This window comes from Lissotriton helveticus, chromosome 5_1 (assembly GCF_964261635.1).
Source record: "Lissotriton helveticus chromosome 5_1, aLisHel1.1, whole genome shotgun sequence".
In the NCBI taxonomy this organism is placed as follows: domain Eukaryota; kingdom Metazoa; phylum Chordata; class Amphibia; order Caudata; family Salamandridae; genus Lissotriton; species Lissotriton helveticus.
The window spans coordinates 1,091,475,753-1,091,494,015 of NC_136065.1; the positions used below are offsets into that span (position 1 = coordinate 1,091,475,753).

At 47.2% G+C, this 18,263-nt stretch overlaps 1 protein-coding gene across 1 annotated transcript in view; it reads left to right on the forward strand.

The window, feature by feature from the left end:
- The first annotated feature begins 293 nt into the window (after positions 1–293).
- The window catches only part of INA (internexin neuronal intermediate filament protein alpha), a 44,182-nt gene continuing 26,212 nt past the window's right edge, over positions 294–18,263 (forward strand). Inside the window, exon 1 of the mRNA XM_078643691.1 lies at positions 294–2,409. Coding sequence (XP_078499817.1) covers positions 1,369–2,409 — 1,041 coding nt within the window. The 5' untranslated portion in view covers positions 294–1,368. The remainder of the gene's footprint in view (positions 2,410–18,263) is intronic.

Sequence of the window (18,263 nt, forward strand, 5' to 3'; positions counted from 1 at the left end):
AAGATCCAGGTTAGTAACACGTTGGGACCGAAAAGTGGTCTCGGGAATCCGTGCAGTGCCCGAGGAGCAGCATGTGTGCGGTTGCGGGTCTGCCCTCTGGAAAAAGAAAGGAGGCAGCTTGGAAAGGCTTCCCCAGATCTGTCTGGGATGAAAAAGGGGTTGGAATTAAGAGGCGTTCTGACATCAGCACTGCGGCAACGAGTGCAGCGGCAGCACCTCCCCTCGAGCCCCCACACAGCCGCACAAAAAGCGTTCGCAAGGGCTGGGCAGAGCTGCAGATTGGAGCTGCAGAAGAGGAGGGGGAGAGTGTCTGCGTAAGCTGGGCTGGGAAACACAGAGCAGAAAGCTGGCAGGGAAGGTGTGGCTGCAGAGAGCTACATTGGAGAGAGTGATCGCTGAGACCTACCTTGGAGAGCGGATGCAGACCGGCCTTGAAGAGAGTGATCGCTGAGACCTACCTTGGAGAGTGGATGCAGACCGGCCTTGAAAAGAGTGATCACTTCACTGACACCTACCTTGGAGAGTGGACGCAGACCTGCCTTGAAACAAAGTGGGAGCAGACACCTGATTAAAAGAGTGTACCTGCAGAGACCTCGAATAAAGAGCGTGGCTGCAGACACCTGCCTGGGAGAGTGGTCAGAGACACCTGACTTGAGAAAAGCTGCAGAGACCTGCGTGGAACAGGGTTGCTACAAACATCTCTCTGGAGAGAGCAGCTTTGGAGATCTGCCTTGAAGAGAGTGGCTGCAAACATCTGACTGAGAGAGGGGAGCTGCAGGTACATTCGTGGAAGAGCCTTCTTTGGAAAAGCGGCTGCCGATCCCTGCCTGGAAGAGAGTAACCGAAGACGCTGGCTTTAGAGAACAGATGCGGAAACCTCTTTAGAGAGAGTCTTGCAGACACCCGACTGAGAGAGTGTAGCAACTGGAAAGAGTGACTGCAGACACTGCCTTGTGTAGCTTCAGATTCCTGACAAGACGGGAGTGGATGAAGACATTAGTTTAGAGGGTCGTTGCACATCCCTCATTAGCGAGATTACTACAGACACCTGGCTGAGAGAGTAGCAACAGGGATTACTACAGACACCTGGCTGAGAGAGTAGCAACAGGGACCGCCTGGAAGAGAGAGTGACTGAAGACACTGCCTTGAGACAGTGGCTGCAGATACCTCCTTGGAGAGAGCATCTTAGAACCTGGATGAGAAAGTAGAAACAGGGATCCGCCTGGAAGAGAGTGACTGAAGACACTAAGTGGTGAGAGTGGCTGTGGACACCTCTGGCTGCGCCTCCACTGAAGTGACCTACAGGTCTCCTCGCCCAGGCTTTCAGAGGCAGGTGAGGCTGCTGCTGCCCCCACTTCTGCCTCCACCATGAGTTTCAGCTCCGAGCACTACCTCTCCTCCTCCTACAGGAAGGTCTTCGGGGACTCGTCCCGCATCTCGGCCTCCCGCTATGGCGGCAGCGCCGTCCGCACCAGCACCGTCTCCTCGGGCAGCTTCCGGCCCTCGCAGCCCCGCAGCAACGTCTCCTCGCTGGCCTCCTACCGGCGCTCGGGCTCCAGCCGCGGCGCCGACACCGTCGACCTCTCGCAGGCCTCGACGGCCAACAACGAGTTCAAGATCATCCGCACCAACGAGAAGGAGCAGCTGCAGGGCCTGAACGACCGCTTCGCCGTGTTCATCGAGAAGGTGCACAGCCTGGAGCAGCAGAACCAGCTGCTGGAGGCCGAGCTGGGCGCGCTGCGTCAGCGGCAGGCCGAGCCCTCGCGCCTGGCGCAGCTCTACGCGCAGGAGCTGAAGGAGCTGCGGGCGCAGCTGGAGGAGCTGACGTCAGAGCGGGCCCGCGCGCTGCTGGAGCGCGACAACATGGAGGACGAGCTGCAGCGGCTGCGCGAGCGCTGCGACGACGAGGCCCGCGCGCGCGAGGAGACGCAGCACGCGCTCAAGGCCCACCGCAAGGACGTCGACGACGCCACGCTGGCGCGCCTCGACCTGGAGAAGCGGGTGGAGTCGCTGCTCGACGAGATCACGTTCCTGCGCCGGGCGCACGAGGAGGAGGTGTCCGAGCTGCTGGCCGCGCTGCAGGCCGCCCAGGTCTCGGTGGAGCTGGAGGTGGCCAAGCCCGACCTGACCTCGGCCCTCAAGGACATCCGCTGCCAGTACGAGTCGCTGGCCGCCAAGAACCTGCAGTCGGCCGAGGAGTGGTACAAGTCAAAGTACGTCAACCTGAGCGAGCAGGCCTCCCGCAGCGGCGAGGCCATCCGCGCCAGCCGCGAGGAGCTCAACGAGTACCGGCGCCAGCTGCAGGCCCGCACCATCGAGATCGAGAGCCTGCGCGGCACCAATGAGTCGCTGGAGAGGCAGATGCACGAGATGGAGGAGCGCCACGGCGCCGACGTGGCCGGGCTGCAGGTAAAGGGGGCCTTGGGAGTCAGGTGGGGTTCAGTGGGTCATACATGTGACCCCTTTTATGATGTTTGTGCAACCCCTAGGAATAATTACAAAAAACACATCCTCAGTGAAAAGGCCTCCTTCTTCGGCGCTCAACTTGATCGAGCCAAGAATAGACCCAGGGAATTATTCAACATTATCAAAAAACAATCCGCTTCTGCCACCCCCAAGTTGACCGCTACTACCGAAAGTTGTGAAGAAATTGCTAATTTCTTCTCTGAAAAAATTGCCAAGATTGACGCATCCTTTGCTTTAACTCCCCCCGCAATGTGTCTCTCCCCCCTTGTCCTCTCACCCTTGCCACACTCCTCTCCTTAGCCCCCTCTATATCCTTTCCCCCCTACAGATCCTGCTCATCTCCCGCTTACAGTCACCCCCCCTGAGCTCTTTCACCCCAGCACACAGCCTAAAAACAATGCATCCTGGCTTCATTTTAGCCCAGTTACAGAGCTCGAAGTATGCAACATCATCTCCAGGCTTAAACCCTCCTCTCATACCCTGGACCCACTCCCTGCCAACATCGTCCAAGACTTAAAACATATCATCACTCCCTATTGGACTTCCATCATCAACTCCTCCTTGGCTATGGGTTGTGTCCCTGTTTCCCTCCAGCTAGGCCAAATCTCACCCATACTCAAAAATGCTACTGCTGACCCTAACAACCTTAACAATCTACGCCCCATCTCTAATCTACCTCTTCTTTCCAAAGCTCTCAAAAAATGCGTCCTGCTCCAACTAGACAAACACATTGACTCATTTTGCCTTCTAGATGTCTTACAGGCAGGCTTTCGAAAGGGTTGTAGCACTGAAACCGCAATGCTCAACATTGTTGATGACATCCATCACTCTCTCGAAAAGGGTGAGGCTTCCCTTCTCATCCTTCTTGACCTTTCTGCAGCCTTCGATACTGTCAACCACTCTACCCTACTCAATACCCTCAAAGTTCGGTTTGGCCTCAATGGCCCTGTTCTTGAATGGTTTACTTCCTTCTTCCAACACAGATCCCAACAAATCAAAATCAGCAGCTGCCTCTCCAAACCTATGCATGTCTACCTGGGTGTTCCTCAGGGGTCTATTCTCTCTCCTTCTCTATTTAACCTCTTCATGGAGCCCCTCACTCTCATCCTAAAGAAAGCTGGAATTAATTACCACCTATATGCAGACGACACCCAACTCAACTGTAAAATTAAATCCCACTCAGACATTCTGCACCTCAAATAACAGGCTCCCAATACAAGACTGGCTCTCTGACATTAACGCTCTCAACTGCTCTTTTTCCACCTCTACTTCTGTCAAATCTCTCAGAATTATCATTGACCAAACCATCAGCCTTTCCCCCCACATAAAAAAATGCTGCCAAAGGAGCTCTCTTTTCACTTCTACACCTCAAAAAAATCAAACCCTTCATCCCTGTTGATGACTTTAAATCTGTTGTTCAATCATTAGTACTCTCCAGATTAGACTATGGCAACGCTTTGCTCTTAGGCCCACCTAAAGTCCACCTAGCCCCAATCAAGTCAGTCCTTAACCTTACAGCCAGGCTAATCTCTGATTCCAAGAGGCGGGAACACATCTCTCCCATCCTCAAAGGGCTCCAATGGCTTCCCTCGGATGGCAGGTCTATCTACAAAAACGCCTGCATTGCGCATAAAGCCTTGCATCCTCACACCCCACGGTATCTCTCCTAAAAACTTCACAAAGCTGGCTGCTCCAGAGAATCCAGAAGCACCAATGCTCTCATGCTGGCCCCCTCTTGGTTAAAAAGAAATCCACCCAAGCACGTTCTTTCTCCTGTAATGCACCCACTATCTGTAACTCTCTCCCTAAAGATCTACGCCGCAACCCCTCATACGTCAGCTTCAAAAAAAGATCTCAAACGGCACCTTCTCCTCAAATATTGGGGTCCATAATCCTGCTACTTCCCAGGTGTTTCATAACCTGTCCCTTATGTTACTATATTCCTCTCTGCTTTTTAACTGACCTGCCACCCCTGCTTATCTCCCCAATCCTACCTCTTGCCTCCTTCCTCCTGTTCACTTGCACTCACCTCATTCCCCCTCAGTTATCTTCTCACCTTCCCCCCCCAGCCCCACCTTTTCCCCATTCCTTCTCCCCTCTATTCTGGCCTATCACACTTACACAGTCATCCAATTCCCAGTTCGGTTCTTAATGTTACTGCCTATTGCTGTGATTTTGTATTTATTGTTCTCTACTTTTAGCTCTCATTTTTTGCCTTTCCTTTTTGTTCGAACTTATTATTTTATTATTCGATCTTGTCCTACTCCTGTAAAGCGCTCTGATACCCTTGGGTCTAGCCAGCGCTATATAAAACTGTTTAAATACATAAACCCCTGAAACTTTCATCTTTCAGGCGAACGATCTCTCTAGTGCAGGGGTCTCCAACCTTTTCTGTAATGAGAGCTACTTACATTCAATGAAACTTATTGAAAGCTATGGCTATTATTAGCATTGTAATCGTGGCCAACATATGCAAGTTTTCCAAAGGTTTACTACCAGCGATCACTTCAGTGCATCAGGCATGGTTATCAGCAGTTATGAAAAAAGGCTCTGTCAGTATGAATTGCCTCTACATGGGTAAGCCATAGCTTCCATGCCTCTACCACCAAGGTAATAAGATTTGTAAAAAGTATCCTCAATGCCACATGATTTATCACTCAAATATCAGCTTTAAATATAATTTGGAAAATCAGCCATTTTCCTTAAAATATCAGTTAATGAGTTCTGGAAATAAATACATTTTCATCTCAAATGCACACTCTCAATTTTGACATTTATAAATGATTTCAGACAAACAATATCTTCTGCGTTAGTTGTGTTGGCTACACACAGGAGAGCTACTTCCAGGTAGCTAGAGATCTACCAGTAGCTCACAAGCCACTTGTCATAGAAGCCTGCCTTAGTGTCTCTGGATAGAGGTAGAGTAATATTGATGGACTAGGTGGTTTGGCCTGAGTGGCATCACCTGCTTTTTTTCCCTTTGAATCCCTGAGCTAGGGATACTATTAAGGGGGTGCATGTTCCGTTACCCCTATTATGCTTGTGCAACTCCTCATGAGCCATCTACCAGATCTCAGTATTTCTGCAGAACAACTCTTCTTTGGGAACTAGCAAAGAACTGAGGTATTCAGTGGCAATGTAAGTGATAGAATTCTTATCGGTATTGTTCTGAGGGGATTGTAATTACTGATGCTTAGGGAGGGTACTAGAATCATGGGCGTTCAGGCGTGTACAGGGTGAGCCCCTCCATATGAGACACCCCTGGGAAACGCGAGTGGCACAGTGCCAGCAGTCAAATAACTGCAATTTTACACCATCGGAACATAGTCATGGTGCCATTTAGACAGGTGTGCCCCCTTGCATTTTTAGGTACCCTTTCCTTCTCTTGTGTTACCATAAATCTCTAGCTTAGTTCTTGCGCATTGTGGACATCTTCTTGTGCGGCTATTGTACCAGAGCTGTAATTGTGACCCATGCTTTGCTTAGCTTTCATATTATTTTATATGGACCAGCAAGGAATTAATGAGCGGATAGTTGGTGCCACATTTACTGATTGACAGCTTCTAGTAAAGGCAGTGGACTCTGGAAGGTCAGTAGTTGGTGGTCCCAACAATGGAAGTTTTGTCACTGGTGATAAGGGTGCACCACATATGGGTGCCTGAAGGTTTGTATTTGTATGGGTGGGTCCAGAGCGGTGACTGCAATTAAGGGTTTGAAGGGACTCTGTAGTTCACTAAAAGGGCAATGGAGAGACCGCTGCTGTGAAGAAAGTGGCACCTGATGCTGAGAGAGAGGGTTTGGGAGTTTTCGGTGACTGCACTCAGTGCTGAGGGCTGCCTTTGAGCTGCACTCTCCAAGTGGTAAGAAGTAGAATGAGGGCTTTTGCGGAGGCATTAGTGGCAGCAACTGCTGATGTTGGGTAGGTCATATTTTTAAAAATTTGAACCAAAGGGCGTTGATGGTCTGCTGCACAGGCTTCCAGGATTGGAATTCAGTATATTCAGTTGGTTGTATTCTGGAGTGATTGAAAATGAGGAATACGGGAGATGACATACCTCCAATTCCGTCTGAGGTACCACTGGGCTCCCTTTCAGACTTGAAATACGTATTTCCACTCAATGGTCTACTCGTGTTCGGAGACAGAAGTAGGAGCTAAAAACACCAAATTGATGTATATAAAATCCCCTCAGAAAATTAGTAAACTCCATCTTTGTTCATCATTCCATCTAACCCCTATGTTTACTTGGGCTTTGATGCTGTCTAAATGACAAAGCGCCACTGACAATTGTTTTCATCCATTTATTGCAACACATACCCGAAACGCTTTACACAGAACATATTTACATATGTTATTAAACCACAGCTGCATCACTTTTTCAAGACCTTGGGGAAAAAATGGCTTAAATGACCCAAATCCGTTTGACCGACTGAGTCCCGGTGCCTCAGAGGGATCAAAAATTAATCTGAGTCAGTGCATTTAAACTATTTAACTGATCCAAAGAATTGGGCCTCTAGAATTCCGGCACCGGCTGAAATTTGCTGATGCGACCTCTCAGCCATACCTGCCTGTGCTACTGCGTACCTACGGTAGACCCACTCTCTTATCTGGTCCGCCCAATGTCCTTGCTTTTAATTCTTCAGATACCACTGACATTTGCCTGCAAGCATGATTCATTGTGCGGCTGATGTCAGCAGAACTGTTGCTCCTCTCCACTGCGGCATCACTTATTATGTAAAAGTAATCAGGGCACAAGCCCTTGGTGAGCCCGGCGCCCTGACAAATGAATACATACTCGCTCGGAAAGGAAGCCATAGGGCGGACGGCGACACTGCTATGTGCTGATGATGCATGGGGAGCCGGTCCCTGTCCAAGGTGCTGAATATTAGCTCGCCACAGAGATACGATCTGCCTGAAAAGTAACAGTTTCCGCGCAGCACCTGTCAAGGCATGTACCAAAAATAACATAATTTAAGAAGTCAGCAATGGTTCATGTTACCGTTTCCAGTTTTCTAGTCTGAAAAGAAGACATTATTTGGTCACAGAGTGGACGGAAACGGAGTCTAGTGGCGGAATTACAGGCATTGGAACCCGGTTTCAGAACTTTTACCAAAACATCGCTGGGTTTCTGTGGTAATCTCTTCATGTCCACATCCATGACCACTGTAAAACGTGTACGATAAAACAATAATACTAGTTCGCCCTGATGTCCCAGTTACATGTCCCTCCCATTGTATGCTATTCTTATTCTGCTCTCAAGTAGACCGTTCACCTCTACACGCCCAACTTTCAGGGTCGACACGTGTTCTCCCCAAAGCCTCTGTTGGTCCTCGGTGCCTGACAAACCCCACACCAGAAGAAGTGCAGATTTAGGCACAATATGACCCGAGTTCAGATCCAGGCTTCAGCTGCCATACTTGCCAGACTACTTTATTTACCTGGACCTGAGTCCCTATAGCTGCTTGTATTGGGAGCACGGTGCGTGCGATGGACGCAAAGTCATCCCCGTGATCTGATAGTGATTTTCTTCTGGAACTAGATTTGGCTTTTAATAATATAAAGACCTCAGGCTTAATCTGTGTAAAAAAAAGATAAACGCCTGAAATATCCGGATTAGTGACCCAAGCCGATGTACCTAGATGTTGTGCCCTGGCCAGGAGGCGCGCGCTCAGGTCTGCCACCCCGATGTAGAGATGGTGCAGCGCCTGATCCCGTTCTAGAAGATTCGGCAGCATTATTATTCCCTGTAATCTTCTTACACGCCGCCCCAGTAATGCCCTTGAAGGGGCGACGGCAGCATTTGTGAAGGGTTTTTAAGTATTACAGGACTCTCTGTTCCACGGGTGCATCACATGAATTCCAACTCTTACAGATGTAGATGTGGCCGCATAATCTACTGTGGATTTGTGCTTGTAATATGATTACCACAGCGCTGATTTAAAGCCTGAAATCCACGAGCAAAAAAGTAATTTTCTAACCGGACCGTATCAGAAATCTTCTGTAAAGCCTTGTAGGTGTGTTTCTTACAGATAACCCACTCACAGAACCAACCGTTTTCTGTGTGAATCGCAGAAAAATCCTTTCGCTAATTTAATGTGATTTGATTTGACCATATACATGTTTTCACGAAATAATTCCAACAAGCAGGCACAATTTACAGTGCATAATGTACTATTCTGGGATCAAAACGAGCCCTAAATCTGTCCAAAACGATTCAAAGTAAGATTTTATTAAATACGACGTAGAAATTCTGTTCTTCCGTCTCCAACAACAGGAGCCCAAGATATAAAAGGGCAGTGGTTTCTGTGAGTGAAACATTTATTTAAATGTAAACTAGAAAATCACATTTCATGTTAATGGGATCTTATTTATTGGGGCAGTGAGCTCAATGCTCACACCGTTCCTTTGGGGCAGAATATTAGACACCCCCCCCCCCCCCTCCGGTTTACACCTGCCATTTCCATCGTATTCCCAAGGTTCTCACTGGGGCGGGTCGGACATGCAGGGTCGCATGGCTCAGACTGAGTCAAGGACTTCTGGAGGGATCTCCAGACGCTCCACTGAATGTCTTGGAAGGCCGTAAGACGTCTGCTGCAAATATTAAATATCCACAGGCATCTCCAGACAAAATCTTTTGTGTTCCTGGCCCCATCTAGAAAGAGAACAGATGTGTTGGAAGAAATTTGTAGTGGTAAGGCGGGCTATCGATGCCCGCTTCCAAAGACAAAGATATATCTGTAGGAAGCTTTCGTTCAGGGGGCATCATGAGTTGTGGTCCTCAGGCATGCCATGGTCACCCAAAGCAGAAAAGAAAAGAAACATTGGTTCATATTTGAATACAGAATCAAAATATTTTACTGTTTAATTAGTTAAAACCATAACAATGTGCCTACAATCTCAGTAAAAAAACATAGTTGGGATATAGCATAAAAAAATTACAGTTAAAAATACTTGTTACAAATGTATCGTTAAAACTTCAATTGGGAAGAATATAAAAAATAACAATGATTTAATAGTGCATATATGGATCATAAAAACACAATATACAGCATGGGTACTCTCAAACTTTCTGTCGGGGCCAACATTACAGTGTGATTTGTGGCCGAGGGCCGCACCGGTAGGGGCGGGGTCAGTGGGGGGGCAGGGCCAGAGTAAAAATATCAAACCTGTTTCAAAACGTTAGACAATGCAACAATGCTGTATTTAAAAACCAGATGTAACTACAAAGAGCACAATTTGATAATACATTTTTATTAGCAGACAATAACAATCTTATTAGGCATTGCATAGCTTCATATACACTTTGGCCCCCAATTCCACCACAGTCTCTCTCTTTCCCTGTCAGTCTCTCTCTCTGTCAGTCTCTCTCTCTGTCAGTCTCTCTCTGTCAGTCTCTCTCTCTGTCAGTCTCTCTCTCTGTCAGTCTCTCTCTCTGTCAGTCTCTCTCTATCAGTCTCTCTGTAAGTCTCTCTCTCGGTCAGTCTCTCTCTCTCTCGGCCAGTCTCTCTCGCTCGGTCAGTCTGTCTCTCTCTGTCAGTCTCTCTCTTTCTCTGTCAGTCTCTCTCTCTCCCAGTCAGTCTCTCTCTCTCAGTCAGTCTCTCAGTCAGTCTCTCCCTCTGTCAGTCTCTCTCTCTCTCTGTCAGTCTCTCTCTCTCTCCCAGTCAGTCTCTCTCTCTCAGTCAGTCTCTCCCTCTGTCAGTCAGTATCTTTCAGTCTGTCTCTCTCTCTGTCTGTCTCTCTGTCAGCCTCTCTCTCAGCCAGTCTCCCTCTCTGTCACTCTGTCAGTCTCTCTCTCTCTCTGCCAGTCTCTCTCTCTCTGTCAGTCTCTCTCTCTCTCTCAGTCAGTCTCTCTGTCTGTCTGTCAGTCAGTAAGTCTCTCTCTCAGTCTCTCTCTCTCTCTGTGAGTCAGTCTCTCTCTATCTATCAGTCAGTCTGTCTCTCTCTCTGTCAGTCTCCCTCTCAGTCAGTCTCCCTCTCAGTCAGTCTCTCCCTCTGTCGGTCAGTCTCTCCCTCTGTCGGTCAGTCTCTCCCTCTGTCGGTCAGTCTCTCCCTCTGTCGGTCAGTCTCTCCCTCTGTCAGTCAGTCTGTCATTCAGTCAGTCTCTCTCTGCCAGTCAGTCTCTCTCTGCCAGTCAGTCTCTCTCTGCCAGTCAGTCTCTCTATGTCAGTCTCTCTCTCTCTCAGTCAGTCTCTCTGTCTGTCTGTCAGTCAGTAAGTCTCTCTCTCAGTCTTTCTCTCTCTCTGTCAGTCAGTCTGTCTCTCTCTCTCTGTCAGTCTCCCTCTCAGTCAGTCTCCCTCTCAGTCAGTCTCCCTCTCTGTCAGTCTCTCCCTCTGTCGGTCCGTCTCTCCCTCTGTCGGTCAGTCTCTCCCTCTGTCGGTCAGTCTCTCCCTCTGTCGGTCAGTCTCTCCCTCTGTCAGCCAGTCTGTCATTCAGTCAGTCTCTCTCTGCCAGTCAGTCTCTCTCTGCCAGTCAGTCTCTCTCTGTCAGTCAGTCTCTCTCGGTCAGTCAGTCTGTCAGTAACTCTCTCTCTGTCAGTCTCTCTCTCTGACAGTCTCTCTTTCAGTCTCTCTCAGCCAATCCCCCCTGAGTCAGTCTCCCTCTGAGTAGGTCTCTCTCTCTCTCTCTCTCTCTCTCTCTCTCTTAGTCAGTCTCTCTGTCAGTCTCTCTGTCAGTCTCTCTCAGTCAGTCTCTCTCTCTCTCGGTCAGTCAGTCTCTCTCAGTCAGTCTCTCTCTCTCTCGGTCAGTCAGTCTCTCTATCAATCAGTCTCTCTCTGTCAGCCAGTCTCTCTGTCAGTCTCTCAGTTGGTCAGTATCTCATTCAGTCAGTCCTTCACGCTACTCTCTTTCCACTCTTTCTCTCTCCACTGTCTCTCTCTCACTCACTCACTCACATATCCCAACAGCGCCCACTGGACCAAAAAAGGCCACACACTGGTCCTTGCAAACTGGCCCATGTGGCAGTGTCAGAGCGGTCTGTGTCCCATTTTCCCTGCCACTACTTGCCTCTGTCTTTCTTTCGTTCTGTCTATTGAACAATCGTTGTATCTTAGTTTGTTATGCCTTTGCCTGTCATAGCATCTCTTTCTGTTTATTGAGCACGCACTGTCTCTCAGTTTCCATGACACTGCCTTTCTATGACTCCATGTCTTTTGAGCAGTCTGTATGTCTGTTTCCATGCTACTGCCTATTTTGCCCTCTCTTTCTGTCTATTGAACAGTTTCTTACTCTTGGATTTCACCTCAATGTCTGTCTCAGTCTCTGTCTATGCATTATTTTCCTTATTCATATAATCGGCTGGTTCTTTGAGTCATTTTGTCTCCATCACTCCCTGTTGCTGTCTGTCTCAGTCTCTCTCTCTCTATACCTTAATGAAATATTAACCAATTTTTCTATGATGCTATTGTCTATCAAGCCATCTCCATGTCTCGGTCAATCTCATACCACTGAACCACAACCCTATGTCTCAATGCATAACCTGTCTATCAAGCAGTCTCTATTTCTCAGTCACCTTGCGTTTGTCTTTCTCCGTCTCTATATGTCTGAATGTACTATAGCTGTCTTTTTATATTTTGTTTGTTTATCGCAAGTGTCTGTTATGTTCACTTTCCAGGTCATTCTCTTTCTCAGTCACTCTATTATGACTCAATGCAGAACTCAGCCCTGTTTGTATAATCTTTTTGTAAAGCAATCAGTCTACATACCTCTTATCTCACTATCCGTCTCTGTCTCTTTCTGTGCTCTAAAACATTGTTTCCCTCACATTCTATACATGCTCTGTGTATCCAAGCCATCTATATTTTGACCCACGAGTTAGTGCTAAAATAGTGCAAATTGCATTGGCATTGTGAATAACATTATTAGTGGAGTGCATATTGCACTCCATTGTTTTTGCATGGGCAGTCTTCGCTAAGTTCTACTTGTCGGAGACTATCTGGGCAAGCCTGTGTGCAAGAGGTATATATCCCATGCAGAGGGGCACATATACCACTTGTGTGTGTTTTCTCTCATTGTTTTACACCCAGGTTTATAGTGGGTGCAAATAAGACTGCTATCCAACGCAGGTCATATATCCGCACCTAGTTGTAGATGATCTTCTAAATGGATATCTTCGTTTCTCTTTGTATGTACTGTAATTCTGTATGCTTAACTGTTCCAAAATACACAAATGTACTTTGGAAACATGGAATAAACGAATACTTCAGCAACGGAAAAAAATCCACGCCGTGTGCATACACATAGTAATACATTAAAGAGGAGGAGATACTCTCAGGCTTGTCAGAAGCTTGGCCTGAGTCAAGAACGTCAAGCTGTACCTCTGGGCACTCTTCATTTGTGCCAGCAGGAACAAGAACCAGACTTGAAGTATTTAAAAATGTCTTGAAGCAAAATCGAAAACATAATAGCTTCCGCATCTGTCGCCATCGAGTAGTATGGCCCTGTTAGCGACCTCGTCATTAACACAAGCGTGTTTCTAATTCCATAAATCCACTTGCAGTAGAACTGGGGGCCCACAAAAGTGTAGGGCCTCAGGAACAACATCTCCTCTTCCTTCCCCTTGAAACGGCCCTGGATGGTGCCCCCTGCGCACATCACATAGGAAGCACAGTAGACCTCTCCTTGTAGACTCCACCCCCTTCATCAGCCCCGTGTGGCGAGCAACGAGGCGTGAAAAGTAGCATTGGATACATTCCCCGGTGCTCCAGCAAAGCAATCACTCAGAGCCCTCCTTCTCCTTCCCCACATCCCCCATCACCCTGCAAACTCATGCGAACTGTAAACAACGTTGTCATTTCTTGCCTTTGGTGCATTTCACAGCTGTGAGCCAGCCATTCTGGAAATCCATCTGTTTTTCTAATGGGTGTTGCAGTTCCTTCTCCATTTATCTCACATCCTGCAAGCAGTCGTAAGAGATGGTTTTTAAGGCCATGCCTATGCATATGTGTTCACAGAAGGATTTTAATGCATGTTAATGTCTATTATTTATATGGTGCATAAGGCTGCTCTGGTATTTTCCGATTTCAACACACTCCCTGCTTTGGCAAATATGATGACTCGGAGACAAAATGTCATTTGCGGAAGATCATACAGTATGGTCGAGTGGGCAGCTGGAGTGCCCCCTCGACCACACCGAGGATAAAACTCGGGAGCTGTGGTTCTGCAGTTCACAATTTAGCCACTAGACTCCATTACAACGATGCATAATATTTATAACATGTATAACATCAAATATATGAAAGAAAAAGGGTCCGTTTTCATAATAGTTCTGATATACCCCCTTCCACGCTTGCCAAGGCCTGACTTGACAGCATTCTTCAAATTTCTTTACAACTATACACTGTAATATCGAAAATACAGATAATAGGCATATTCAGCATGTGGGTGGATGGAGTTATACATTAGGCACTGTGTGAATTAGGGGATTACGTCAATGCTGTAGGCTTCATGACCCAGTACACGTAGATGGCTTTACGCTAAATCTGATGTACTGTTTATAATCTAACTTGTACAGCTTCACCTGTGGTCAGACCAATAATCTCTGTACATGAAATACAATAAAAACAGCAAGCCACCAGTTTTCAGGCGAATCAGACTGCCCAAGGGAGAAGACAGCACAGAGTTTCAAACCTCATGCCAGAAAAAAAACATATCCTGCAACAAAAATGCGAGAAGAATTTACATACCCTCTAGTGCAAGACATCGATAACACTCAACTAAGCTGCTGCCTTCAAGAGGGTTAAAGAGAAACCCTAGAATACATCATCCAATGAGTGGTACAACACTCGCTGATCTAATTAGTTTTTAGGAAGCTAGAACCCCAATGGTCATGATCAGTTTCTAAGGAAGATTTGGCCAGATGGAAAATATACAGAAAAGGATATTACAAAGCTGTCAAGAGGTTGAAAAGATACAACATTTAGAATTTGTGAGCAGGGCTACCAGTCATTCAAGAGAACTCGCCAATATCTTTTTCAAACTGACCAATCGGGAGTCACTAAAACACGCCTGAGGTGTATGTTGCAATGTTAGTAGTCTTGCGGGTCTGCCTGCAGTATTTGATTCAAAATGGCAAAAGTTAAAGAAGTCATTAAGAACTATTCCTAGAACATTTCCTCAACCCGCTATAACCCTAACCCACCTCACAGTCCGCCCTGAATTTGGCAGAGCCATGGGAGGAGTCAGAGATCACCAGACTGGCTCAGAAGATTACAGCTGCCAACCTAATGGCAAAACCTTCCCTCTCAGCACACATAGAGGAATTGTTGCCAACACTCGTTCCCAATACTGCAGACTTAGTGAACACATCCATTATGAAGAGCAAGTCCCAGGACCCATGAAACATCCCATGGTCGCTTTCAACCTTTTTACTACTTCATCTGGAACATGTGACCTTTAGGTAATTGAGCTTAAGTTCCAGTTTCACATGTGAACCAATGACCCTCAACTCTGCCTTCTCCTGAAAAACACTGATCTGGAAACAAGGATACATTGCTAATGCCCTCATTTGGAGATGTAAGCTAAAACAGGAGATAACATCTAGTTGCTGTAATAAAGTCACCACATGTGCATGCCTTGAATCATTCAGGAAACCTTAGAAAACGTAATTGTTCATGGATGTCATTGTTTACCATCTGATGACCGAGAAGAGCTAGGCAGAGAGCATGCCCTACCACCCTGCCAACCCTGGAACCCAGATATATTAACTATCCGCATACCAAATGTTTTGACAAGAGCCGAGTGACCCAAACAAAAAAAGGCAGGATAAAACCATACCATATGACTCGACTGATGAACAGTCACAAAAGAATAGCTTATACATTAGGCTGAGAAGAGGCAGATAAGTCAACTAACACCAGCCTTGATACACTACTCTGAGACATATGGTAAAAGGGAAAACACTTTTGCTTTTCTTGTTCTGGAAACATCAACATTGCTAACTCTCACGAATTAAGGGGATTCAAATGGAAGGCAGGTTAACTAATAGTCACAGTCCTCGTTTCATTCGAGCAGGTGATTGGCTGTCAGTTGAAGCTAATCTGTTAGGCCAGGTCAAAGGCACTTACCTTCAGACTCTCATAGCTCCAGGGGAAGATCTGTACCTCACGTCACCCCCCGTGCTGGGTCAGGAGACTTGGGCCATGCTCTTGGCGGACAGGATTAGGCTGCTCCTCTTCTCTCCAGGGGAGTATAGCACCAATCTTTCCAGTAGGACACAGCAACACATCTCCGATGTTATAGGCTTGGTCTTCTCGTTGTTAAGAAATAGCCACAAGGGGTGTCCTGGTCCTACGTCTCTCTAGAGCTATAGTGCTTTTTCCAACAATCGGATGAATAGAAGGCCACAAAATTTAATATGGCATATCAAAAATCCATTAATCTGTCCTCTCTGTGTTTGGCACATATTTCTTGGAATTTCCACCTAGGAAGGGGGCAAGGGGATAGACATATGCACCAGTTGGCCTAAGGAACGTGTTTTAAGGGAGATGCCCTGGTGACCGTCTAAGCGAAGTCTGTAGTTCCCATTCAGCTCCCAAACTAAGCCAAAGTGGGATGTCACCCACGGCCACATGATGTGTATTGAGTAGAAGACAGTGGAGACATGGTCGATATTCATCTGGGTAATTCATTTTACACTCTGGGGTATCCCAGGTCTGGCAAGAGATATAATTTGCATCCCCCATCCTTCCCAGATCAGCTATAGGGCTTTCAAGGGGAAAGCTACAAAGGAAAAGTCGCCTTTACAAACACAACATGGTGGACCATGTCCTCGTAGAAGAAACTATTCTCATATATGAACCTGCTATGTAAAACAAAAACACACATGTACTACAAATGATGCCACATTTTCTATGAGCCAAATGAAGAATGCCAGATTTGTAAAAGACTGAATGCGTTTCACCTCACAAGGTGAGGCACCATATGCTCCTTTTATAGGGATTTATTTTTCGAGTTTTATATAGAGCGAACTTGACCCGAAGGTATTGGATCGCTTCACATAGTTGGGTGTGTAACAGTTGCACAAGTTACATATGTGTTGATTCAATTACACAGAATAGTAGCGAATACAAAACCACAGCATACAAAGTATATGGTGACCAGCGATAGATTATACATATGACTTTTGAAATTCCAGTAAAAAAACCTGTGTCCCTCAGTATCCTCTCTAATAACAAAAACGCTTTTTAGGTCTCGCTAGACGTAAGCAAAAAGCGAAGCTTTTTGCGTCTAGCGAGACAACTATAGTAGTTACTTTTCGGGGAATGAGGACAGCAAAGTGCCACGCGCATTTGCAGGCCGAGATTCGACCTCGTGAGCGCGCACGTCGTCACTCACGCATGGGCACAAAGACAGCCATCCACACACTGCATATACACACACGCACCCCCCCTTAAACATACACACGCGCACACAGACAGACAGACGCACGCACAAACACACTCAAACACACACACACACGCGTACACCCCACCCCCACTCACCCCTCCTCTCACTCAACTTACCTGTTCTGGCGGTGCACGGCGGCGGCTCCTTCTCCCGGGTGGCGGTAGCGCTTTGCGGGGCTCTCTCACCACATGAGAGCCCTGCCTTCCCCATGCGCCCGCCCGCTCTTCACCCGGTCCCCCATCTCGGGACCGGGACTCAATGCGGAGCCTTCGTGGCTCCTCGGGCAGCTCTCTCTCCCTCTCGCCGCGATGGGGCGGGACTTCCGGTTGGGGCCGCGCTGTGATTGGCCGGCTTCCCAACCGCTTCCGGGTCGTCGCTGGCAGTGCGGCGGCCCCGCGGGGATTTTTTTCTAAAGCGCGGCTTTCATTGCATTCTTTCAATGTCCCACCAACGCTTTGAACATCGCTACATTTGTGAAGATAGCAACTTCAGAAACATTTCATTTATAAGGATAGCGGTTATGATTCCTCCTATGAAACCGTGAGCCCGGAGTTGTAATACCGGTTTCTTCTCATGAGCAATGTGTGTGATCTTGACCAGAACTCAATTCCTCGTTCCTTCGTTATTTCGCAAAACCCAGCTCATTTAGAAATTGGCATTTAAATGAGACGTACAGAGCGGATTTCAGTACAAAAAGCATAGAAGCAACTTAACCATCCCTGAACTAAATAGTCATTGTCACCTTCCTTTTTACATTTTCGTTAGTTACGTGCAAGAGGTCAACGTTTATATACGAGGTTCGAAATGTACTACACTGCTTTGCAGTTTCTAGTAATTCATATCTTTAAGTCACGAGAAACAAGAACCAACGGAATAAGGAGTGGACCAAGATCACACACAACTTATCTTCCGAGAGAGCTGGTCTGGGTGTACAAGTCGTGCTAGTTCTTCATCGCTTTTGCCGAAAAATCAACACGTGCCGTGTACATATTTTATATTTAGCCAACATTCCATGTGAGCTCGAGGTTATTTAAATCAGAAACGTCATTTCTGCCACTGCAGTGTAACATCAATGATACAATATTGCAGACTTAAGCACCAAGTCTTAAAATGGCTTTCGATTTTTTAAGCTCTGCACATCAGTAAATCATATTTTAACTTCGCATATAAACTATCCATCATGCAAAAACGCCGCCAAAAATAGGTGTTAATGCCCGGCGCAGTGAACGAACTACACTGTCCGTAGGCACCTTCACCGTATCTCCTTCGCTCCACTGCGTGCACCGACTCACCGACGGCCACTGTGGGACTGCTGAGAGTGCAGCAGTGGTCATGGTTGCGATCAGCGGTTGGGGACCTGGATGGGTTCAGTTGGGGGATGGGTTTCCCTGGGTCTCAGCAGCCAGTCAGCAACCAC